The sequence below is a fragment of the Oncorhynchus mykiss genome, chromosome 2, assembly GCF_013265735.2.
Source record: "Oncorhynchus mykiss isolate Arlee chromosome 2, USDA_OmykA_1.1, whole genome shotgun sequence".
Taxonomy (NCBI): Eukaryota; Metazoa; Chordata; class Actinopteri; order Salmoniformes; family Salmonidae; genus Oncorhynchus; species Oncorhynchus mykiss.
In genome coordinates this window covers 11,501,559-11,529,058 of record NC_048566.1, presented here as the reverse complement: position 1 = coordinate 11,529,058, position 27,500 = coordinate 11,501,559, and the positions used below count along the sequence as shown (strand labels likewise).

Here is a 27,500-nt window from a genome sequence, read left to right as displayed (position 1 = left end):
AACACACCTTCCAGGCCAGGTAACACACATTCCAGGCCAGGTAACACACCTTCCAGGCCAGGTAACACACCTTCCAGGCCAGGTAACACACCAGCCAGGTAACACACCTTCCGGGCCAGGTAACACACCTTCCGGGCCAGGTAACACACCTTCCAGGCCAGGTAACACACCTTCCAGGCCAGGTAACACACCTTCCAGACCAGGTAACACACCTTTCGGGCCAGGTAACACACCTTCCAGGCCAGGTAACACACCTTTCAGACCAGGTAACACACCTTCCAGACCAGGTAACACCCCTTCCAGGCCAGGTAACACACCTTCCAGGCCAGGTAACACACCTTCCGGGCCAGGTAACACACCTTCCAGGCCAGGTAACACACCTTCCAGACCAGGTAACACACCTTCCAGACCAGGTAACACACCTTCCGGGCCAGGTAACACACCTTCCGGGCCAGGTAAACACCTTCCAGGCCAGGTAACACACCTTCCAGACCAGGTAACACACCTTCCAGGCCAGGTAACACACCTTCCGGGCCAGGTAACACACCTTCCAGGCCAGGTAACACACCTTCCAGGCCAGGAAACACACCTTCCAGGCCAGGTAACACACCTTCCAGACCAGGTAACACACCTTCCAGGCCAGGTAACACACCTTCCAGGCCAGGTAACACACCTTCCAGGCCAGGTAACACACATTCCAGGCCAGGTAACACACCTTCCAGGCCAGGTAACACACCTTCCAGGCCAGGTAACACACCAGCCAGGTAACACACCTTCCGGGCCAGGTAACACACCTTCCGGGCCAGGTAACACACCTTCCAGGCCAGGTAACACACCTTCCAGGCCAGGTAACACACCTTCCAGACCAGGTAACACACCTTCCGGGCCAGGTAACACACCTTCCAGGCCAGGTAACACACCTTCCAGGCCAGGTAACACACCTTTCAGACCAGGTAACACACCTTCCAGACCAGGTAACACCCCTTCCAGGCCAGGTAACACACCTTCCAGGCCAGGTAACACACCTTCCGGGCCAGGTAACACACCTTCCAGGCCAGGTAACACACCTTCCAGACCAGGTAACACACCTTCCAGACCAGGTAACACACCTTCCGGGCCAGGTAACACACCTACTAGGCCAGGTAACACACCTTCCAGACCCTGTCATCATCCACACAGAGAAGAGAAGTCTGGGGCTGAGAGAGAGTAAGCTGATCCAGGGACAGGGTCACCAGGAACAACTACTGAACACTGAGAATGACCTGACAGGAGGGAGGGAGGGAGGGAGGGAGGGAGGGAGGGAGGGAGGGAGGGAAGGGAAGGGAAGGGAAGGGAAGGGAAGGGAAGGGAAGGGAAGGAGGGAGGGAGGGAGGGAGGGAGGGAGGGAGGGAGGGAGGGAGGGGAAGGAAAGGAGGGAGGGAGGGAGGGAGGGAGGGAGGGAGGGAAGGGAAGGGAGGGAAGGGAAGGGAAGGGAAGGGAAGGGAAGGGAAGGGAAGGGAAGGGAAGGGAGGGAGGGAGGGAGGGAGGGGAGGGGGGGAGGGAGGGAGGGAAGGGGAGGGAGGGAGGGAAGGGGAGGGGAGGGAAGGGAAGGGAGGGAAGGGAAGGGAAGGGAAGGGAAGGGAAGGGAAGGGAGGGAGGGAGGGAGGGAGGGAAGGGGAGGGGGGGAGGGAGGGAGGGAAGGGGAGGGAGGGAGGGAAGGAAGGGAAGGAAGGGAAGGGAGGGGTCTCCCCAGTCCAAGTAGAACTGACAGCTGAGTGACAGGTAGACATTGATCGTATTTCTGAAGCCATGTTATTCTATTGTCTGGGTCTAATGTATCCTGGAGGGTTGTTGATTTAGTGCTGCTAGGATGGGTCACCCTCTCTGATCCCAGACCAGCTGAAACACCCCGCCAGACAGGAAGTAACTAGACCACCCGACCCAGTTAACCATGGCTTTAGTTTCCACTTTAGACCCAGTTAACCATGGCTCTAGTTAGGATCCACAGAGCAACACGGTGGATACTGACTGTAGTGGGTCAGTTAGGATCCACAGAGTAACACGGTGGATACTGGCTGTAGTGGGTCAGTTAGGATCCACAGAGTAACACGGTGGATACTGGCTGTAGTGGGTCAGTTAGGATCCACAGAGTAACACGCTGGATACTGGCTGTAGTGGGTCAGTTAGGATCCACAGAGTAACACGGTGGATACTGGCTGTAGTGGGTCAGTTAGGATCCACAGAGTAACACGGTGGATACTGGCTGTAGTGGGTCCGATAGGATCCACAGAGTAACACAGTGGATACTGGCTGTAGTGGGTCAGTTAGGATCCCCAGAGTAACACGGTGGATACTGGCTGTAGTGGGTCAGATAGGATCCACAGAGTAACACAGTGGATACTGGCTGTATTGGGTCAGTTAGGATCCACAGAGCAACACAGTGGATACTGACTGTAGTGGGTCAGTTAGGATCCACAGAGTAACACCGTGGATACTGGCTGTAGTGGGTCAGTTAGGATCCACAGAGTAACACGGTGGATACTGACTGTAGTGGGTCAGTTAGGATCCACAGAGTAACACCGTGGATACTGGCTGTAGTGGGTCAGTTAGGATCCACAGAGTAACACGCTGGATACTGACTGTAGTGGGTCAGTTAGGATCCACAGAGTAACACCGTGGATACTGGCTGTAGTGGGTCAGTTAGGATCCACAGAGTAACACGCTGGATACTGACTGTAGTGGGTCAGTTAGGATCCACAGAGTAACACGGTGGATACTGACTGTAGTGGGTCAGTTAGGATCCACAGAGTAACACTGGGGCGTCTGTGGAACAAGCAGAGATCATACTTCACCCCAGACAGTGGGACACTGGACAAGACACTGTGTGTGTGTGTGTGTGTGTGTGTGTGTGTGTGTGTGTGTGTGTGTGTGTGTGTGTGTGTGTGTGTGTGTTATGAAGACTAACCTGTCTGTCTGTCTGTCTGTCTGTCTGTTGCAGTGAGGACGAGGATGCGTCTCACTGTGCGGTGCCCATCTCCACCAGTGTGATCAAACAGATAGTGAACAGGAACCAGGCTGGGTTGGAGGACAGCCAGGACCACATACTGGCAGACTTCTACGGTCTGAAGAACAACAGCCAGCCTCCATGGCCCTACGTCAGCAAGGACACAGACAGGTACTGTGTGTGTGTGTGTGTGTGTGTGTGTGTGTGTGTGTGTGTGTGTGTGTGTGTGTGTGTGTGTGTGCACTGCTGTCTCTTGTACACTAAGGACCTGGGGAAGAGTTGCAGGGGACAGAAGAGAAGGAGAATTGGCCTATTTGAAAGCTTGAAAAAATGTTTTTCATTTAGGAGACCCCTGGTTTAGATCCTAGGAGACCCTTGGTTTAGATCCTAGGAGACCCCTGGTTTAGATCCTAGGAGACCCCTGGTTTAGATCCTAGGAGACCCCTGGTTTAGATCCTAGGAGACCCCTGGTTTAGATCCTCGGAGACCCCTGGTTTAGATCCTCGGAGAACCCTGGTTTAGATCCTCGGAGAACCCTGGTTTAGATCCTCGGAGACCCCTGGTTTAGACCCTCGGAGACCCCTGGTTTAGATCCTTGGAGACCCCTGGTTTAGATCCTAGGAGACCCCTGGTTTAGATCCTCGGAGACCCCTGGTTTAGATCCTCAGAGACCCCTGGTTTAGATCCTAGGAGTCCCCTGGTTTAGATCCTAGGAGACCCCTGGTTTAGATCCTCGGAGACCCCTGGTTTAGATCCTAGGAGTCCCCTGGTTTAGATACTTGGAGACCCCTGGTTTAGATCCTAGGAGACCCCTGGTTTAGATACTTGGAGACCCCTGGTTTAGATCCTAGGAGTCCCCTGGTTTAGATCCTCGGAGACCCCTGGTTTAGATCCTAGGAGTCCCCTGGTTTAGATACTTGGAGACCCCTGGTTTAGATCCTAGGAGACCCCTGGTTTAGATACTTGGAGACCCCTGGTTTAGATCCTAGGAGTCCCCTGGTTTAGATCCTCGGAGACCCCTGGTTTAGATCCTCGGAGAACCCTGGTTTAGATCCTCGGAGAACCTCTAGTTTAGATCCTCGGAGAACCCTGGTTTAGATCCTCGGAGAACCCTGGTTTAGATTCATCTAGCCGTTCTCCAGACCACACATTTACACTGTCGTTCTGTTCTGCCACAGACTTTCTGACACAAAGGACAGGGTCTTGCATTTAGATATAGTTTGGCACATCGGGCATCAGAGAGCAACGCAGGTGACTTTCTGACTGGATCCAATGTGCTGAGCAGCTTCTGTCAGGGGGGCTGCCAGCAGAGCCCAGCTTTCTAGAAGTGTGAGATCTGACAGCCGTACTCTCCCCCCCCCAACCCCCCCACCCCCTCGCCGATCGGCGACGTCTACAAAACGTTTGCTTAATGATTACTGAGGTGTTTCTCTCTCGTTAAAAGGCCTACACACAGAAAATAAAAATAAAAATAACATTTACCTCTTCAACTTCCTGTGCCCTCTAACACACAGTGTTTAGACTCTCAGAGCCAAGAGAGCGGTTAGTTACCCTAGCGACCGCACCGTACTCCGAGAGCTCTGGACCTCTGTCAAAACAGCCTCAGTGTATAAATGTTATCTGCACCGGAAGACCCATTAAATGGTGGACGTATGGTTCCATGTTTAGAGATGTGTGTTCATGGTCCAGGGATCAGACTGGGGGGGGGGGGGTTCCATGTTTAGAGATGTGTGTCCAGGGATCAGACTGGGGGGGGTTGTAAAGGCGCTGGCAGATTTCTGAGGCCCAGGACACACTGACACTTTCCCTTCTCTGGGAAATTGACTGAAATGAGGTGTAGGTCCCAAATGGCATCCTATTCCCTATGTAGTGCACTACTTTAGACCAGGGCCCTATTCCCTAAATAGAGCACTACTTTAGACCAGACCCCTATGGCACCCTATTCCCTATATAGAGCACTACTTTAGACCAAGGCCTATAGAGTCCTAGTCAAAAGGGCCCAAAGTAGAGCACTATATAGAGAATAGGTTGTCATCGTTACCTCACCGTCCGTCTCTCTCTGGACCTGGTGTCCTCCTGGAGTCTACCTTCACTACAGGTCCTCCTGGAGTCTACCTTCACTACAGGTCCTCCTGGAGTCTACCTTCACTACAGGAACTAGACCTGGGACCCTCCTGGAGTCCACCTTCACTACAGGTCCTCCTGGAGTCTACCTTCACTACAGGTCCTCCTAGAGTCTACCTTCACTACAGGTCCTCCTAGAGTCTACCTTCACTACAGGTCCTCCTAGAGTCTACCTTCACTACAGGTCCTCCTAGAGTCTACCTTCACTACAGGTCCTCCTGGAGTCCACCTTCACTACAGGTCCTCCTGGAGTCTACCTTCACTACAGGTCCTCCTGGAGTCTACCTTCACTACAGGAACTAGACCTGGGACCCTCCTGGAGTCCACCTTCACTACAGGTCCTCCTGGAGTCTACCTTCACTACAGGTCCTCCTGGAGTCTACCTTCACTACAGATCCTCCTGGAGTCTACCTTCACTACAGGAACTAGACCTGGGACCCTCCTGGAGTCCACCTTCACTACAGGTCCTCCTGGAGTCTACCTTCACTACAGGTCCTCCTGGAGTCTACCTTCACTACAGGAACTAGACCTGGGACCCTCCTGGAGTCTACCTTCACTACAGGTCCTCCTGGAGTCCACCTTCACTACAGGTCCTCCTAGAGTCCACCTTCACTACAGGTCCTCCTGGAGTCTACCTTCACTACATGTCCTCCTGGAGTCTACCTTCACTACAGGAACTGGACCTGGTTTCCTCCTGGAGTCTATCTTCACTACAGGTCCTCCTGGAGTCTACCTTCACTACAGGTCCTCCTGGAGTCCACCTTCACTACAGGTCCTCCTGGAGTCCACCTTCACTATAGGTCCTCCTGGAGTCTACCTTCACTACAGGTCCTCCTGGAGTCCATCTTCACTACAGGTCCTCCTGGAGTCCACCTTCACTACAAGTCCTCCTGGAGTCCACCTTCACTACAGGTCCTCCTGAAGTCCACTTTCACTCCAGGTCCTCCTGGAGTCCACCTTCACTACAGGTCCTCCTGGAGTCTACCGTCACTACAGGTCCTCCTGGAGTCTACCTTCACTAAAGGTCCTCCTGGTGTCTACCTTCACTACAGGTCCTCCTGGAGTCTACCTTCACTACAGGAACTAGACCTGGGACCCTCCTGGAGTCTACCTTCACTACAGGAACTAGACCTGGGACCCTCATGGAGTCTACCTTCAATGGACCTGGTGTCCTCCTGGAGTCTACCTTCACTACAGGTCCTCCTGGAGTCTACCTTCACTACAGGTCCTCCTGGAGTCTACCTTCACTACAGGAACTAGACCTGGGACCCTCCTGGAGTCCACCTTCACTACAGGTCCTCCTGGAGTCTACCTTCACTACAGGTCCTCCTAGAGTCTACCTTCACTACAGGTCCTCCTAGAGTCTACCTTCACTACAGGTCCTCCTAGAGTCTACCTTCACTACAGGTCCTCCTAGAGTCTACCTTCACTACAGGTCCTCCTAGAGTCTACCTTCACTACAGGTCCTCCTGGAGTCTACCTTCACTACAGGTCCTCCTGGAGTCCACCTTCACTACAGGTCCTCCTGGAGTCTACCTTCACTACAGGTCCTCCTGGAGTCTACCTTCACTACAGGTCCTCCTGGAGTCTACCTTCACTACAGGTCCTCCTAGAGTCTACCTTCACTACAGGTCCTCCTAGAGTCTACCTTCACTACAGGTCCTCCTAGAGTCTACCTTCACTACAGGTCCTCCTGGAGTCTACCTTCACTACAGGTCCTCCTGGAGTCCACCTTCACTACAGGTCCTCCTGGAGTCTACCTTCACTACAGGAACTAGACCTGGGACCCTCCTGGAGTCCACCTTCACTACAGGTCCTCCTGGAGTCTACCTTCACTACAGGTCCTCCTGGAGTCTACCTTCACTACAGATCCTCCTGGAGTCTACCTTCACTACAGGAACTAGACCTGGGACCCTCCTGGAGTCCACCTTCACTACAGGTCCTCCTGGAGTCTACCTTCACTACAGGTCCTCCTGGAGTCTACCTTCACTACAGGAACTAGACCTGGGACCCTCCTGGAGTCTACCTTCACTACAGTTCCTCCTGGAGTCTACCTTCACTACAGGTCCTCCTGGAGTCTACCTTCACTACAGGAACTAGACCTGGGACCCTCCTGGAGTCCACCTTCACTACAGGTCCTCCTGGAGTCTACCTTCACTACAGGTCCTCCTAGAGTCTACCTTCACTACAGGTCCTCCTAGAGTCTACCTTCACTACAGGTCCTCCTAGAGTCTACCTTCACTACAGGTCCTCCTAGAGTCTACCTTCACTACAGGTCCTCCTAGAGTCTACCTTCACTACAGGTCCTCCTGGAGTCTACCTTCACTACAGGTCCTCCTGGAGTCCACCTTCACTACAGGTCCTCCTGGAGTCTACCTTCACTACAGGTCCTCCTGGAGTCTACCTTCACTACAGGTCCTCCTGGAGTCTACCTTCACTACAGGTCCTCCTAGAGTCTACCTTCACTACAGGTCCTCCTAGAGTCTACCTTCACTACAGGTCCTCCTGGAGTCTACCTTCACTACAGGTCCTCCTGGAGTCCACCTTCACTACAGGTCCTCCTGGAGTCTACCTTCACTACAGGTCCTCCTGGAGTCTACCTTCACTACAGGAACTAGACCTGGGACCCTCCTGGAGTCCACCTTCACTACAGGTCCTCCTGGAGTCTACCTTCACTACAGGTCCTCCTGGAGTCTACCTTCACTACAGATCCTCCTGGAGTCTACCTTCACTACAGGAACTAGACCTGGGACCCTCCTGGAGTCCACCTTCACTACAGGTCCTCCTGGAGTCTACCTTCACTACAGGTCCTCCTGGAGTCTACCTTCACTACAGGAACTAGACCTGGGACCCTCCTGGAGTCTACCTTCACTACAGGTCCTCCTGGAGTCCACCTTCACTACAGGTCCTCCTAGAGTCCACCTTCACTACAGGTCCTCCTGGAGTCTACCTTCACTACATGTCCTCCTGGAGTCTACCTTCACTACAGGAACTGGACCTGGTTTCCTCCTGGAGTCTATCTTCACTACAGGTCCTCCTGGAGTCTACCTTCACTACAGGTCCTCCTGGAGTCCACCTTCACTACAGGTCCTCCTGGAGTCCACCTTCACTATAGGTCCTCCTGGAGTCTACCTTCACTACATGTCCTCCTGGAGTCCATCTTCACTACAGGTCCTCCTGGAGTCCACCTTCACTACAAGTCCTCCTGGAGTCCACCTTCACTACAGGTCCTCCTGAAGTCCACTTTCACTCCAGGTCCTCCTGGAGTCCACCTTCACTACAGGTCCTCCTGGAGTCTACCGTCACTACAGGTCCTCCTGGAGTCTACCTTCACTACAGGTCCTCCTGGTGTCTACCTTCACTACAGGTCCTCCTGGAGTCTACCTTCACTACAGGAACTAGACCTGGGACCCTCCTGGAGTCTACCTTCACTACAGGAACTAGACCTGGGACCCTCATGGAGTCTACCTTCAATACAGGAACTAGACCTGGGACCCTCCTGGAGTCTACCTTCACTACAGGTCCTCCTGGAGTCTACCTTCACTACAGGTCCTCCTAGAGTCTACCTTCACTACAGGTCCTCCTGGAGTCTACCTTCACTACAGGTCCTCCTGGAGTCCACCTTCACTACAGGTCCTCATGGAGTCTACCTTCACTACAGGAACTAGACCTGGGACCCTCCTGGAGTCTACCTTCACTACAGGAACTAGACCTGGGACCCTCCTGGAGTCTACCTTCACTACAGGAACTAGACCTGGAACCCTCCTGGAGTCTACCTTCACTACAGGTCCTCCTGGAGTCTACCTTCATTACAGGTCCTCCTAGAGTCCACCTTCACTACAGATCCTCCTGGAGTCTACCTTCACTACAGGAACTAGACCTGGAACTCTCCTGGAGTCTACCTTCACTACAGGAACTATTAGTCCTTAGTGTTCAGTAGAGTTGGATGTTTCAGCAGTCAACAATTACATAGACATTCAGCTACATGTCATTGTTGAAATATTCCCCATGTAATGCTAATGGGGAGCTAACATGGCCGCCATAGAACGTTCTAGTCAAGTAAATGCATCTTTGCTGTCTATGTCTCTGTACATCAGTTAGTAGGACAGAGACATGGTTTTGATGTTAACATGCCCCCATGTGTGGTGTGTGTGTGTGTGTGTGTGTGTGTGTGTGTGTGTGTGTATGTGTGTGTGTGTGTGTGTGTGTGTGTGTGTGTGTTGTTGGCGTGTGTGTGCGGTGGTGTGTGCTGATGTGATACATGCCCATGTGCCTACCCAGATGCCTGTTGATTGATGTTGTTTGTATCTGCATATTAAGTTGTTTGTTTCTGCGTACTTCCATGGCGTGCCTCTGTGTGTCTGTTTAGCTTGAAGTTGGATGTTATGGTGATTGTTCATGTCTGTACCACAGATGTCTAGTGGAGGCCTTATCTCAGTGGAACAGAGACCTCCATGTTGGAGTGGAGGCCTTATCTCAGTGGGACAGAGACCTCCATGTTGGAGTGGAGGCCTTCTCTCAGTGGAACAGAGACCTCCATGTTGGAGTGGAGGCCTTATCTCAGTGGAACAGAGACCTCCATGTTGGAGTGGAGACCTTATCTCAGTGGAACAGAGACCTCCATGTTGGAGTGGAGGCCTTATCTCAGTGGGACAGAGACCTCCATGTTGGAGTGGAGGCCTTATCTCAGTGGGACAGATCCATGTTGGAGTGGAGGCCTTATCTCAGTGGGACAGAGACCTCCATGTTGGAGTGGAGACCTTATCTCAGTGGAACAGAGACCTCCATGTCTAGTGGAGACCTTATCTCAGTGGAACAGAGACCTCCATGTTGGAGTGGAGACCTTATCTCAATGGAACAGAGACCTCCATGTTGGAGTGGAGGCCTTATCTCAGTGGGACAGAGACCTCCATGTTGGAGTGACCTTATCTCAGTGGAACAGAGACCTCCATGTTGGAGTGGAGGCCTTATCTCAGTGGAACAGAGACCTCCATGTTGGAGTGGAGGCCTTATCTCAGTGGGACAGAGACCTCCATGTTGGAGTGGAGGCCTTATCTCAGTGGGACAGAGACCTCCATGTTGGAGTGGAGGCCTTATCTCAGTGGAACAGAGACCTCCATGTTGGAGTGGAGGCCTTATCTCAGTGGGACAGAGACCTCCATGTTGGAGTGGAGGCCTTATCTCAGTGGAACAGAGACCTCCATGTTGGAGTGGAGGCCTTATCTCAGTGGGACAGAGACCTCCATGTTGGAGTGGAGACCTTATCTCAGTGGAACAGAGACCTCCATGTTGGAGTGGAGGCCTTATCTCAGTGGAACAGAGACCATGTTGGAGTGGAGGCCTTATCTCAGTGGAACAGAGACCTCCATGTTGGAGTGGAGGCCTTATCTCAGTGGATCAGAGACCATGTTGGAGTGGAGGCCTTATCTCAGTGGAACAGAGACCTCCATGTTGGAGTGGAGGCCTTATCTCAGTGGATCAGAGACCATGTTGGAGTGGAGGCCTTATCTCAGTGGAACAGAGACCTCCATGTTGGAGTGCAGGCCTTATCTCAGTGGAACAGAGACCATGTTGGAGTGGAGGCCTTATCTCAGTGGGACAGAGACCTCCATGTTGGAGTGGAGGCTTTATCTCAGTGGGACAGAGACCTCCATGTTGGAGTGGAGGCCTTATCTCAGTGGAACAGAGACCTCCATGTTGGAGTGGAGACCTTATCTCAGTGGGACAGAGACCTCCATGTTGGAGTGGAGGCCTTATCTCAGTGGGACAGATCCATGTTACAGGTGTATAGTGGAGACCTTATCTCAGTGGGACAGAGCCATGTTACAGGTGTATAGTGGAGACCTTGTCTCAGTGGAACAGAGACCTCCATGTTGGAGTGGAGGCCTTATCTCAGTGGGACAGAGACCTCCATGTTGGAGTGGAGACCTTATCTCAGTGGGACAGAGACCTCCATGTTGGAGTGGAGGCCTTATCTCAGTGGGACAGAGACCTCCATGTTGGAGTGCAGGCCTTATCTCAGTGGAACAGAGACCTCCATGTTGGAGTGGAGGCCTTATCTCAGTGGGACAGAGACCTCCATGTTGGAGTGCAGGCCTTATCTCAGTGGAACAGAGACCTCCATGTTGGAGTGCAGGCCTTATCTCAGTGGGACAGAGACCTCCATGTTGGAGTGCAGGCCTTATCTCAGTGGGACAGAGACCTCCATGTTGGAGTGGAGGCCTTATCTCAGTGGGACAGATCCATGTTACAGATGTATAGTGGAGACCTTATCTCAGTGGGACAGATCCATGTTACAGGTGTATAGTGGAGACCTTATCTCAGTGGGACAGATCCATGTTACAGGTGTATAGTGGAGACCTTATCTCAGTGGGACAGATCCATGTTACAGGTGTATAGTGGAGACCTTATCTCAGTGGGACAGATCCATGTTACAGGTGTATAGTGGAGGCCTTATCTCAGTGGGACAGATCCATGTTACAGGTGTATAGTGGAGGCCTTATCTCAGTGGGACAGAGACCTCCATGTTACAGGTGTATAGTGGAGACCTTATCTCAGTGGGACAGAGACCTCCATGTTACAGGTGTATAGTGGAGACCTTATCTCAGTGGGACAGATCCATGTTACAGGTGTATAGTGGAGACCTTATCTCAGTGGGACAGATCCATGTTACAGGTGTATAGTGGAGGCCTTATCTCAGTGGGACAGATCCATGTTCCAGGTGTATAGTGGAGACCTTATCTCAGTGGGACAGATCCATGTTCCAGGTGTATAGTGGAGACCTTATCTCAGTGGAACAGAGACCTCAATGTTACAGGTGTATAGTGGAGACCTTATCTCAGTGGGACAGATCCATGTTACAGGTGTATAGTGGAGGCCTTATCTCAGTGGGACAGATCCATGTTACAGGTGTATAGTGGAGACCTTATCTCAGTGGGACAGATCCATGTTACAGGTGTATAGTGGAAGCCTTATCTCAGTGGGACAGATCCATGTTACAGGTGTATAGTGGAGACCTTATCTCAGTGGGACAGATCCATGTTACAGGTGTATAGTGGAGACCTTATCTCAGTGGGACAGATCCATGTTACAGGTGTATAGTGGAGACCTTATCTCAGTGGGACAGATCCATGTTACAGGTGTATAGTGGAGGCCTTATCTCAGTGGGACAGATCCATGTTACAGGTGTATAGTGGAGACCTTATCTCAGTGGGACAGCCCCCCCCCCCATCCCAGGGAGCTGTATAGTTGTTGATGTTTACAGTATTTAACTGTATATCTCTGTGTGGTACTGTAGGCCTGGATCAGAAGTCCTAGCCCAGTGGGACAGCCCCATGCAGGTGAAGTTGTCAGCCTGGAGGTCTGGTCTCAACACTCTTCTAGTAGAGCTCATTCCCTGGGCCCTGTTGACCAACCACTCTACATGGGACCTCTGGCTGTTTGAAGGAGAGACCATCGTCCTGCAGATACCCGCTGGAAAGACCCTCGTTCCTCCTAACTTCAAGGTGAGAGAGGAGAGACCCTTGATTTATATAGACTGGTTTTTGAATGCATCACTGACCAAAGATGGCTGCCATTATCGTCACCTTCTAGAGCTTTGCAGGTCGTAGATCAGCGCCACTAGTGTATTATACACTCAGTGGCCAGTTTATTAGGTACATCCATCTAGTACCCGGGTCAGACCACCCTTTGCCTCCAGAACAGCCTGAATTATTTGGGGTATTTGGTATTTTATTAGGATCCCCCATTACCTGTTGCAAAAGCAGCCGACCTCTCTTCACAAGACTGCTGCTGACTGGATGTTCTGTATTAGTCTCTCTGGTCTCGGGTAAACCCCAGACACTGTCTGTAGGAGCGAACCATTGTCGTGAACAGGGTGTGGTGTACCTAATAAACTGGCCACTGAGTGTATACCTCTATGGGCCAGACAGGAGGACCCAGGGCGCTCTATTCTAACAAGGCAAGTCGGACCTCAAACCCCATCACTAGGTACTAAGGCTGTCTGTCTGTCTGTCTGTCTGTCTGTCTGTCTGAGTAGGTATATCCTCCCCAGTGAGCCTGTCTGCCTGTCTGTCTACCTGAGTAGGTATATCTTCTCCAGTCTGTCTGTCTGTCTGTCTGTCTGTCTGTCTGTCTGTCTGTCTGTCTGTCTGTAGGGGTTCGGACCTCAAACCCCATCACTAGGTACTAAGGCTGTCTGTAGGGGTTCACACCTCAAACCCCATCACTAGGTACTAAGGTCTGTCTGTAGGGGTTCGGACCTCAAACCCCATCACTAGGTAGGACCTCAAACCCCATCACTAGGTACTAAGGTCTGTCTGGTATCAGAGGATAAAGGCTGATGGCTACAGGAAACTAGCGTAAAGCCCTACGCGTGTCATAGTCTGTGAAACAGAAACAAATAAAGCATTGTTTCCATAGCACCCGCGATTTATGAGGTAACGGCCGAGAGGAGCTGGGACTGGCCGACTCAGAGAGCAGGGCTTCGTGTGTGTCCATGTATTCATCATGATCGCTGATAGATTTGAACCTAGTCTCTCTCTTTCTCAATCTGTCTCTCTCTCTCTCTCTGTCTTCATTCCTCCCTCTCCGTTTGTCCCTCTCTCCCTCCCTCTCTCCCTACCTCTCCCTCTCTGTCTCTCTCCCTCTCTCTTTATCTCTCCCTCTCTCTTTGTCCCTTCCTCCCTCTCTCTTTGTTCCTTCCTCCCTCTCTGTATCTCTCCCTTCCTCTCTCTCTGTTTGTCTCTCTCTTTCTCTCTCTCTCCTGTCTCTCCCTCTCTCTTTGTCCCTTCCTCTCTCTCTCTTTCTCTCTCTCTCCTGTCTCTCCCTCTCTCTTTGTCCCTTCCTCCCTCTCTGTTTGTCTCTCTCTCCCTCCCTCCCTCTCTCTAGGAGGCGTTTCAGCTGGGTATCTACTGGTCCGACACTAACACGGTCCATAAGTCTACAGCCCTGAAGCTGGTCCATGACCTGACGTCTCCGCGCTGGAAGGAGGGTGTCAGTCCTGAGGTCCTCACCCTGGACGAGGAGGGCTATGTGGAGGCAGAGATCCCCCTGGGGAGGAACCCTGGGAGACAGAAGGTTAGGGACTGTCCATACTTACATCCTCCCCAAGCTACCTGTCTCTACGTGATACATGTGAGGCATTTAGCAGATGCTCTTATCCAGAGACACAATTATTAAGTTCAACAAGGTAGGAACAGGTCCCTGTTATTACGTTCAACAAGGTAGGAACAGGTCCCTGTTATTACGTTCAACAAGGTAGGAACAGGTCACTGTTATTACATTCAACAAGGTAGGAACAGGTCCCTGTTATTACGTTCAACAAGGTAGGATCAGGTCACTGTTATTACATTCAACAAGGTAGGAACAGGTCACTGTTATTACATTCAACAAGGTAGGAACAGGTCCCTGTTATTACATTCAACAAGGTAGGAACAGGTCCCTGTTATTATATTCAACAAGGTAGGAACAGGTCCCTGTTATTACGATCAACAAGGTAGGAACAGGTCACTGTTATTACATTCAACAAGGTAGGAACAGGTCACTGTTATTGCATTCAACATGGTAGGAACAGGTCACTGTTATTACATTCAACAAGGTAGGAACAGGTCCCTGTTATTACGTTCAACAAGGTAGGAACAGGTCCCTGTTATTACATTCAACAAGGTAGGAACAGGTCAGATAACCACATATCACTGTTATTATATTCAACAAGGTAGGAACAGGTCAGATAACCACATATCACTCACTCACTGTTCCATCTATAAAATGTCATTGAGACTAACTAACACATAGAAAAACAGTATCAGATAGACATGAGTTACTGGAAGCATGTGGAGGCATTAACTCTCTCTCTCTGTCTCTGCCTCTCTCTGTCTCTCTCTGTCTCTCTCTCTGTCTCTCTCTGCCTCTCTGTCTGTCTCTCTCTGCCTCTCTGTCCCTCTGTGTCTCTCTGTCTCTCGCTCTCTGTCTCTGTCTCTGTCTCTCTCTGTCTCTCTCTGTCTCTCTCTCTGTCTCTGCCTCTCTCTCTGTCTCTATCTCTCTGTCTCTCTCTGTCTCTCTCTCTGTCTCTCTCTGCCTCTCTGTCCCTCTGTCCCTCTGTGTCTCTCGCTCTCTGTCTCTGTCTCTGTCTCTCTCTGTCTCTCCCTGCCTCTCTCTGTCTCTCTCTGTCTCTCTCTGCCTCTCTCTGTCTCTGCCTCTCTCTCTGTCTCTCGCTCTCTCTCTCTCTCTCTGTCTCTGTCTCTCTCTGTCTCTCTCTGTTTCTGTCTTTCTCTGTCTCTCTGTGTCTCTGTCTCTGTCTGTGTCTTTGCCCCCTCCCTCCCTATAGGTTTGTCAGTTTTGCGTGTCGTCTGTGGTGAGACACGGCATCCAGATTATCCAGATAGAAGACAGGACCATCCTGGTTAACAACACCCCCTACTTCCTGTCATATAGAGCCCTACTGTCTGACCAGGCCCTGGGGACCACAGACCAGGTAACACCCCCTACTTCCTGTCATATAGAGCCCTACTGTCTGACCAGGCCCTTGGGACCACAGACCAGGTAACACCCCCTACTTCCTGTACTTTAGACCTCTACTGTCTGACTAGGAACCATTCTCATCGACGGGGCTGTAGTGGAGCAGGTTGAGAGCTTCAAGTTCCTTGGTGTCCACATCAACAACAAACTAGAATGGTCCAAACACACCAAGACAGCCGTGAAGAGGACACGACAAAACCTATTCCCTCTCAGGAGACTGAAAAGATTTGGCATGGGTCCTCAGATCCTCAAAACGTTATACAGCTGCACCGTCGAGAGCATCCTGACCGGTTGCATCACTGCCTGGTGCGGCAAACTGCTCGACCTCTGACCGCAATGCATTACAGAGGGTAGTGTGTACGGCCCAGTACATCAATGGGGCAAAGCATCCGGCCATCCAGGACCTCTATACCAGGCGGTGTCAGACCCTTAAAATGGTCAAAGCCACCCTAGTCACAGACTGTTCTCTCTACTGCCGCACGGCCAGCGGTACCGGAGCGCCAAGTCTGGGTTCATCAGACTCCTGAACAGCCAATCAAATGGCCACCCGGACTATGTTCATCGATCCCCCTTTCTTTACATTGCTGCTACTCGCTGTTTATTACCGATGCATTTCACCCCATACTACCTCATACCCCTACCTACATGTACATACTACCTCATACCCCTACCTACATGTACATACTACCTCATACCCCTACCTACATGTACATACTACCTCATACCCCTACCTACATGTACATATTACCTCATACCCCTACCTACATGTACATGCTACCTCATACCCCTACCTACATGTACATACTACCTCATACCCCTACCTACATGTACATACTACCTTATACCCCTACCTACATGTACATATTACCTCATACCCCTACCTACATGTACATACTACCTCATACCCCTACCTACATGTACATACTACCTCATACCCCTACCTACATGTACATACTACCTCTACTACCTCATACCCCTACCTACATGTACACACTACCTCTACTACCTCAGACCCCTACCTACATGTACATACTACCTCATACCCCTACCTACATGTACATACTACCTCTACTACCTCATACCCCTACCTACATTTACATATTACCTCATACCCCTACCTACATGTACATACTACCTCTACTGCCTCAGACCCCTACCTACATGTACATACTACCTCTACTACCTCATACCCCTACCTACATTTACATATTACCTCATACCCCTACCTACATGTACATACTACCTCATACCCCTACCTACATGTACATATTACCTCCTCTACCTCATACCCCTACCTACATGTACATATTACCTCATACCCCTACCTACATGTACATATTACCTCCTCTACCTCATACCCCTACCTACATGTACACATTACCTCCATTATCTCATACCCCTACCTGCATGTACACACTACCTCATACACCTACCTACATGTACATACTACCTCATACCCCTACCTGCATGTACATTTTACCTCATACCCCTACCTACATGTACATGCTACCTCATACCCCTACTTACATGTACATACTACCTCATACCCCTACCTACATGTACATATTACCTCATACCCCTACCTACATGTACATGCTACCTCATACCCCTACCTACATGTACATACTACCTCATACCCCTACCTACATGTACATATTACCTCATACCTCTACCTACATGTACATACTACCTCATACCCCTACCTACATGTACATACTACCTCATACCCCTACCTACATGTACATACTACCTCATACCCTACCTACATGTACATACTACCTCATACCCCTACCTACATGTACATACTACCTCATACCCCTACCTACATGTACATACTACCTCATACCCCTACCTACATGTACATACTACCTCTACTACCTCATACCCCTACCTACATGTACATACTACCTCTACTGCCTCAGACCCCTACCTACATGTACATACTACCTCTACTACCTCATACCCCTACCTACATTTACATATTACCTCATAACCCTACCTACATGTACATATTACCTCATACCCCTACCTACATGTACATACTACCTCATACCCCTACCTACATGTACATACTACCTCATACCCCTACCTACATGTACATACTACCTCATACCCCTACCTACATGTACATACTACCTCTACTACCTCATACCCCTACCTACATGTACATACTACCTCATACCCCTACCTACATGTACATACTACCTCTATTACCTCATACCCCTACCTACATTTACATATTACCTCATACCCCTACCTACATGTACATATTACCTCCTCTACCTCATACCCCTACCTACATGTACATATTACCTCATACCCCTACCTACATGTACATATATTACCTCTACTACCTCATACCCCTACCTACATGTACATATTACCTCCTCTACCTCATACCCCTACCTACATGTACATATTACCTCATACCTCTACCTACATGTACATACTACCTCTACTACCTCATACCCCTACCTACATGTACATATATTACCTCTACTACCTCATACCCCTACCTACATGTACATATATTACCTCTACTACCTCATACCCCTACCTACATGTACATATTACCTCATACCTCTACCTACATGTACATACTACCTCATACGCCTACCTACATGTACATACTACCTCATACCCCTACCTACATGTACATACTACCTCATACCCCTACCTACATGTACATACTACCTCATACCCTACCTACATGTACATACTACCTCATACCCCTACCTACATGTACATACTACCTCATACCCCTACCTACATGTACATACTACCTCATACCCCTACCTACATGTACATACTACCTCTACTACCTCATACCCCTACCTACATTTACATATTACCTCATACCCCTACCTACATGTACATACTACCTCTACTACCTCAGACCCCTACCTACATGTACATACTACCTCTACTACCTCATACCCCTACCTACATTTACATATTACCTCATACCCCTACCTACATGTACATATTACCTCCTCTACCTCATACCCCTACCTACATGTACATATTACCTCATACCCCTACCTACATGTACATATATTACCTCTACTACCTCATACCCCTACCTACATGTACATATTACCTCATACCTCTACCTACATGTACATACTACCTCATACCCCTACCTACATGTACATACTACCTCATACCCCTACCTACATGTACACACTACCTCTACTACCTCAGACCCCTACCTACATGTACATACTACCTCATACCCCTACCTACATTTACATATTACCTCATACCCCTACCTACATGTACATACTACCTCTACTGCCTCAGACCCCTACCTACATGTACATACTACCTCTACTACCTCATACCCCTACCTACATTTACATATTACCTCATACCCCTACCTACATGTACATACTACCTCATACCCCTACCTACATGTACATATTACCTCCTCTACCTCATACCCCTACCTACATGTACATATTACCTCATACCCCTACCTACATGTACATATTACCTCCTCTACCTCATACCCCTACCTACATGTACACATTACCTCCATTATCTCATACCCCTACCTGCATGTACACACTACCTCGTACACCTACCTACATGTACATACTACCTCATACCCCTACCTGCATGTACATTTTACCTCATACCCCTACCTACATGTACATGCTACCTCATACCCCTACTTACATGTACATACTACCTCATACCCCTACCTACATGTACATATTACCTCATACCCCTACCTACATGTACATGCTACCTCATACCCCTACCTACATGTACATACTACCTCATACCCCTACCTACATGTACATACTACCTCATACCCTACCTACATGTACATACTACCTCATACCCCTACCTACATGTACATACTACCTCATACCCCTACCTACATGTACATACTACCTCATACCCCTACCTACATGTACATTCTACCTCTACTACCTCATACCCCTACCTACATGTACATACTACCTCTACTGCCTCAGACCCCTACCTACATGTACATACTACCTCTACTACCTCATACCCCTACCTACATTTACATATTACCTCATACCCCTACCTACATGTACATATTACCTCATACCCCTACCTACATGTACATACTACCTCATACCCCTACCTACATGTACATACTACCTCATACCCCTACCTACATGTACATACTACCTCATACCCCTACCTACATGTACATACTACCTCTACTACCTCATACCCCTACCTACATGTACATACTACCTCATACCCCTACCTACATGTACATACTACCTCTATTACCTCATACCCCTACCTACATTTACATATTACCTCATACCCCTACCTACATGTACATATTACCTCCTCTACCTCATACCCCTACCTACATGTACATATTACCTCATACCCCTACCTACATGTACATATATTACCTCTACTACCTCATACCCCTACCTACATGTACATATTACCTCCTCTACCTCATACCCCTACCTACATGTACATATTACCTCATACCTCTACCTACATGTACATACTACCTCTACTACCTCATACCCCTACCTACATGTACATATATTACCTCTACTACCTCATAACCCTACCTACATGTACATATATTACCTCTACTACCTCATACCCCTACCTACATGTACATATTACCTCATACCTCTACCTACATGTACATACTACCTCATACGCCTACCTACATGTACATACTACCTCATACCCCTACCTACATGTACATACTACCTCATACCCCTACCTACATGTACATACTACCTCATACCCTACCTACATGTACATACTACCTCATACCCCTACCTACATGTACATACTACCTCATACCCCTACCTACATGTACATACTACCTCATACCCCTACCTACATGTACATACTACCTCTACTACCTCATACCCCTACCTACATTTACATATTACCTCATACCCCTACCTACATGTACATACTACCTCTACTACCTCAGACCCCTACCTACATGTACATACTACCTCTACTACCTCATACCCCTACCTACATGTACATATTACCTCCTCTACCTCATACCCCTACCTACATGTACATATTACCTCATACCCCTACCTACATGTACATATATTACCTCTACTACCTCATACCCCTACCTACATGTACATATTACCTCATACCTCTACCTACATGTACATACTACCTCTACTACCTCATATCCCTACCTACATGTACATATTACCTCATACCCCTACCTACATGTACATATATTACCTCTACTACCTCATACCCCTACCTACATGTACATATTACCTCATACCTCTACCTACATGTACATACTACCTCATACCCCTACCTACATGTACATACTACCTCATACCCCTACCTACATGTACATATTACCTCATACCCCTACCTACATGTACATACTACCTCATACCCCTACCTACATGTACATACTACCTCATACCCCTACCTACATGTACATACTACCTCATACCCCTACCTACATGTACATACTACCTCATACCCCTACCTACATGGACATACTACCTCATACCCCTACCTACATGTACATACTACCTCTATTACCTCATACCCCTACCTACATTTACATATTACCTCATACCCCTACCTACATGTACATATTACCTCCTCTACCTCATACCCCTACCTACATGTACATATTATCTCATACCCCTACCTACATGTACATATATTACCTCTACTACCTCATACCCCTACCTACATGTACATATTACCTCCTCTACCTCATACCCCTACCTACATGTACATATTACCTCATACCTCTACCTACATGTACATACTACCTCTACTACCTCATACCCCTACCTACATGTACATACTACCTCTACTACCTCATACCTCTACCTACATGTACATACTACCTCTACTACCTCATACCCCTACCTACATGTCCATACTGCCTCATACCCCTACCTACATGTACATACTACCTCATACCCCTACCTACATGTACATACTACCTCATACCCCTACCTACATGTACATATATTACCTCTACTACCTCATACCCCTACCTACATGTACATATTACCTCATACCTCTACCTACATGTACATACTACCTCATACGCCTACCTACATGTACATACTACCTCATACCCCTACCTACATGTACATACTACCTCATACCCCTACCTACATGTACATACTACCTCATACCCTACCTACATGTACATACTACCTCATACCCCTACCTACATGTACATACTACCTCATACCCCTACCTACATGTACATACTACCTCATACCCCTACCTACATGTACATACTACCTCTACTACCTCATACCCCTACCTACATTTACATATTACCTCATACCCCTACCTACATGTACATACTACCTCTACTACCTCAGACCCCTACCTACATGTACATACTACCTCATACCCCTACCTACATGTACATACTACCTCTACTACCTCATACCCCTACCTACATTTACATATTACCTCATACCCCTACCTACATGTACATATTACCTCCTCTACCTCATACCCCTACCTACATGTACATATTACCTCATACCCCTACCTACATGTACATATTACCTCCTCTACCTCATACCCCTACCTACATGTACATATTACCTCATACCCCTACCTACATGTACATATATTACCTCTACTACCTCATACCCCTACCTACATGTACATATTACCTCCTCTACCTCATACCCCTACCTACATGTACATATTACCTCATACCTCTACCTACATGTACATACTACCTCTACTACCTCATACCCCTACCTACATGTACATACTACCTCTACTACCTCATACCTCTACCTACATGTACATACTACCTCTACTACCTCATACCCCTACCTACATGTCCATACTGCCTCATACCCCTACCTACATGCACATACTACCTCATACCCCTACCTACATGTACATACTACCTCATACCCCTACCTACATGTACATATATTACCTCTACTACCTCATACCCCTACCTACATGTACATATTACCTCATACCTCTACCTACATGTACATACTACCTCATACGCCTACCTACATGTACATACTACCTCATACCCCTACCTACATGTACATACTACCTCATACCCCTACCTACATGTACATACTACCTCATACCCTACCTACATGTACATACTACCTCATACCCCTACCTACATGTACATACTACCTCATACCCCTACCTACATGTACATACTACCTCATACCCCTACCTACATGTACATACTACCTCTACTACCTCATACCCCTACCTACATTTACATATTACCTCATACCCCTACCTACATGTACATACTACCTCTACTACCTCAGACCCCTACCTACATGTACATACTACCTCATACCCCTACCTACATGTACATACTACCTCTACTACCTCATACCCCTACCTACATTTACATATTACCTCATACCCCTACCTACATGTACATATTACCTCCTCTACCTCATACCCCTACCTACATGTACATATTACCTCATACCCCTACCTACATGTACATATATTACCTCTATTACCTCATACCCCTACCTACATGTACATATTACCTCATACCTCTACCTACATGTACATACTACCTCTACTACCTCATACCCCTACCTACATGTACATATATTACCTCTACTACCTCATACCCCTACCTACATGTACATATTACCTCATACCTCTACCTACATGTACATACTACCTCAACTAACCTGTACCGGTACCCCCTGTATATAACCTCCACATTGACTCTGTACCGGTACCCCCTGTATATAATCTCCGCATTGACTCTGTACCAGTACCCCCTGTATATAGCCTCCACATTAACTCTGTATCGTAACACCCTGTATATAACCTCCACATTGACTCTGTACCAGTACCCCCTGTATATAGCCTCCACATTGACTCTGTATCGTAACACCCTGTATATAACCTCCACATTGACTCTGTACCGGTACCCCCTGTATATAGCCTCCACGTTGACTCTGTACCGGTACCCCCTGTATATAGCCTCCACATTGACTCTGTACCGGTACCCCCTGTATATAGCCTCCACATTGACTCTGTACTGGTACCCTCTGGGGTTGAGATACACTGCTCTGTGACTGTGGAGAGCAGAGGCTTGTTTCCCATCAGTTCATGTTCCCCACAGACACACACACACCCCCCCACACACACACACACACACACACACACACACACACACACACACACTCCCCCTGCTTCTGTCTCAGTCCCCACTCTGCCAGTCTCACCATGTGGTCGTTGGCACTCCACAGCCCAGACACATTAGACAAACACCATGAATTGGATGCAGGTTTGTGCTTTCATCTCGGGACACGTCTGTCCGTCCCCGTCCCCCCTCCTTGAAGAACAACGCGGTGATGTCATTTCACGAGATCCTTCAGATCCTCCCGGAGAAGACGATGGCGTGAGGTTACCAGTTGCCACTGCCGGTTAGACGAAGAACCTTAACGTGCAGGACTGTGACGGCTTTAAAACGCAGACCACAAACAGCAGTTTTTCTAGTTGGCTGTTCATCATGCTTTAGTGGCTGACCGCGTCCTTACCAAACTACTCCCTGTTCTCAGCATGCTTATCCCTGCTACCAGTTTAGTCTTCTCTGGGAGGAACGACAAGTCCTCTCTGGGAGGAACGACACGTTCTCTCTGGGAGGAACGACACGTTCTCTCTGGGAGGAACGACAAGTCCTCTCTGGGAGGAACGACACGTCCTCTCTGGGAGGAACGACACGTCCTCTCTGGGAGGAACGACACGTCCTCTCTGGGAGGAACGACACGTTCTCTCTGGGAGGAACGACAAGTCCTCTCTGGGAGGAACGACACGTTCTCTCTGGAGGGGGGGGGGGACACGTTCTCTCTGGGGGGAACGACAAGTTCTCTCTGGGGGGAACGACAAGTCCTCTCTGGGAGGAACGACAAGTCCTCTTTGGGAGGAACGACAAGTCCTCTCTGGGAGGAACGACAAGTCCTCTCTGGGAGGAACGACAAGTCCTCTCTGGGGGGAACGACAAGTCCTCTCTGGGAGGAACGACAAGTCCTCTCTGGGAGGAACGACAAGTCCTCTCTGGGAGGAACGACAAGTCCTCTCTGGGAGGAACGACAAGTCCTCTCTATGAGGAACGACAAGTCCTCTCTGGGAGGAACGACAAGTCCTCTCTGGGAGGAACGACAAGTCCTCTCTGGGAGGAACGACAAGTCCTCTCTGGGAGGAACGACAAGTCCACTCTGGGAGGAACGACAAGTCCTCTCTGGGAGGAATGACAAGTCCTCTCTGGGGGGAACAGCAAGTCCTCTCTGGGGGGGAACGACAAGTCCTCTCTGGGAGGAACGACAAGTCCTCTCTGGGAGGAACGACAAGTCCTCTCTGGGGGGAACAGCAAGTCCTCTCTGGGAGGAACGACAAGTCCTCTCTGGGAGGAACGACAAGTCCTCTCTGGGAGGAACGACAAGTCCTCTCTGGGAGGAACGACAAGTCCTCTCTGGGAGGAACGACAAGTCCTCTCTGGGAGGAACGACAAGTCCTCTCTGGGGGGAACAGCAAGTCCTCTCTGGGGGGGAACGACAAGTCCTCTCTGGGAGGAACGACAAGTCCTCTCTGGGAGGAACGACAAGTCCTCTCTGGGGGGAACAGCAAGTCCTCTCTGGGAGGAACGACAAGTCCTCTCTGGGAGGAACGACAAGTCCTCTCTGGGAGGAACGACAAGTCCTGTTACACTCTTTTGTCCTACCGAGCAAAAAGGGCATTTACTGCTCGTAGTGTGGACACCTTTCACAGTATCTTCATCCAGTTACTGGCTAACATGACCCCCCATTTTCTCCTGAACACAATACAACCGAGGCAGGATACTTGTCCACATGATTAAGAATGCATTTAATGTAGCAAAAATGACATTAAATCATTTTTTTACGAATTAGCAGTTAGTGCCTTTTTTTGTTGCTTGGTTAGGTGCAGTGCAGAGTGGGAAATAACTCCCATTCTCCTGTCTTCTCCTGTCGTCTCCTGTCTTCTCCTGTCTTCTCCTGTCGTCTCCTATCTTCTCCTGTCTTCTCCTGTCGTCTCCTGTCTTCTCCTGTCTTCTCCTGTCGTCTCCTGTCTTCTCCTGTCTTCTCCTGTCGTCTCCTGTCGTCTCCTGTCATCTCCTGTCTTCTCCTCCTGTCTTCTCCTGTCGTCTCCTGTCGTCTCCTGTCGTCTCCTGTCTTCTCCTGTCTTCTCCTGTCGTCTCCTGTCTTCTCCTGTCTTCTCCTGTCTTCTCCTGTCTTCTCCTGTCGTCTCCTGTCTTCTCCTATCGTCTCCTGTCTTCTCCTGTCTTCTCCTGTCTTCTCCTGTCGTCTCCTGTCGTCTCCTGCCTTCTCCTGTCGTCTCCTGTCGTCTCCTGTCGTCTCCTGTCGTCTCCTGTCTTCTCCTGTCGTCTCCTGTCTTCTCCTGTCTTCTCCTGTCTTCTCCTGCCGTCTCCTATCGTCTCCTGTCTTCTCCTGTCTTCTCCTGTCTTCTCCTGTCGTCTCCTGTCGTCTCCTGCCTTCTCCTGTCTTCTCCTGTCGTCTCCTGTCGTCTCCTGTCTTCTCCTGTCGTCTCCTGTCGTCTCCTGCCTTCTCCTGTCGTCTCCTGTCGTCTCCTGTCGTCTCCTGTCGTCTCCTGCCTTCTCCTGTCTTCTCCTGTCGTCTCCTGTCTTCTCCTGTCGTCTCCTGTCGTCTCCTGCCTTCTCCTGTCGTCTCCTGTCTTCTCCTGTCGTCTCCTGTCTTCTCCTATCGTCTCCTGTCTTCTCCTGTCATCTCCTGTCTTCTCATGTCGTCTCCTGTCGTCTCCTGTCTTCTCCTGTCTTCTCCTGTCTTCCTGTCTTCTCCTGTCTTCTCCTGTCGTCTCCTGTCTTCTCCTGTCGTCTCCTGTCTTCTCCTGTCGTCTCCTGTCGTCTCCTGTCTTCTCCTGTCTTCTCCTGTCTTCCTGTCTTCTCCTGTCGTCTCCTGTCGTCTCCTGTCGTCTCCTGTCGTCTCCTGTCTTCTCCTGTCGTCTCCTGTCTTCTCCTGTCGTCTCCTGTCTTCTCCTGTCTTCTCCTGTCGTCTCCTGTCGTCTCCTGTCTTCTCCTGTCGTCTCCTGTCGTCTCCTGTCTTCTCCTGTCGTCTCCTGTCTTCTCCTGTCGTCTCCTGTCTTCTCCTGTCGTCTCCTGTCGTCTCCTGTCGTCTCCTGTCTTCTCCTGTCTTCTCCTGTCTTCCTGTCTTCTCCTGTCTTCTCTAGGCCTGTTCTCTCCCAGATACAACGGTGTTCAGCCTTGCCCCAGCGGGAGAGGACACACCTTCCACACCTGTCTCTGTGGCCTGCTGGGACCTGCTGAGAAAGGAGGGGGAGATCCCTCAGTTCCCTCTACCAAGCAGACACATGATGTTCAGCTCCCTGCCCACCACAGACCTTGGACCTGTAGCTGGGTCTGAGTCCTGGAGCCTCCCGGCCCCCATCAGACCTGACTTCCCCAGGCAGAGTGTGGCCGTCCCTAGGGAGATCTGCAGTAGCAGTGGTCTGAGCACCAGGTGGGTGAAACAGAACAGAACAGAGAGACTACAGGATCTATCGTCTCTCTGTTCTGTCAGGGTCTGTTCTCTCTCTGTTCTGTAGTCTCTCTGTTCTGTCAGGGTCTGTTCTCTCTCTGTTCTACAGTCTCTCTGTTCTGTAGTCTCTCTGTTCTGTCAGGGTCTGTTCTCTCTCTGTTCTGCAGTCTCTCTGTTCTGTAGTCTCTCTGTTCTGTCAGGGTCTGTTCTCTCTGTTCTGTCAGGGTCTGTTCTCTCTCTGTTCTGCAGTCTCTGTTCTGCCAGGGTCTGTTCTCTCTCTGTTCTGTAGTCTCTCTGTTCTGTCAGGGTCTGTTCTCTCTCTGATCTATCTCTCTGTT

General features: G+C 49.5%; 1 protein-coding gene across 4 annotated transcripts in view; it reads left to right on the top strand.

Annotated features, from left to right (window-relative positions):
• LOC110513475 (vacuolar protein sorting-associated protein 13B) overlaps positions 1-27,500 on the top strand; it is an 818,772-nt gene that overhangs the window by 761,652 nt on the left and 29,620 nt on the right. For all 4 annotated transcript variants that reach the window (XM_036938036.1, XM_036938048.1, XM_036938043.1 and 1 more), the window contains exons 49-53: positions 2,978-3,154; positions 12,405-12,612; positions 13,997-14,185; positions 15,435-15,581; positions 26,855-27,144. In XM_036938036.1, the coding sequence (XP_036793931.1) occupies positions 2,978-3,154; positions 12,405-12,612; positions 13,997-14,185; positions 15,435-15,581; positions 26,855-27,144 (1,011 nt within the window). The remainder of the gene's footprint in view (positions 1-2,977; positions 3,155-12,404; positions 12,613-13,996; positions 14,186-15,434; positions 15,582-26,854; positions 27,145-27,500) is intronic.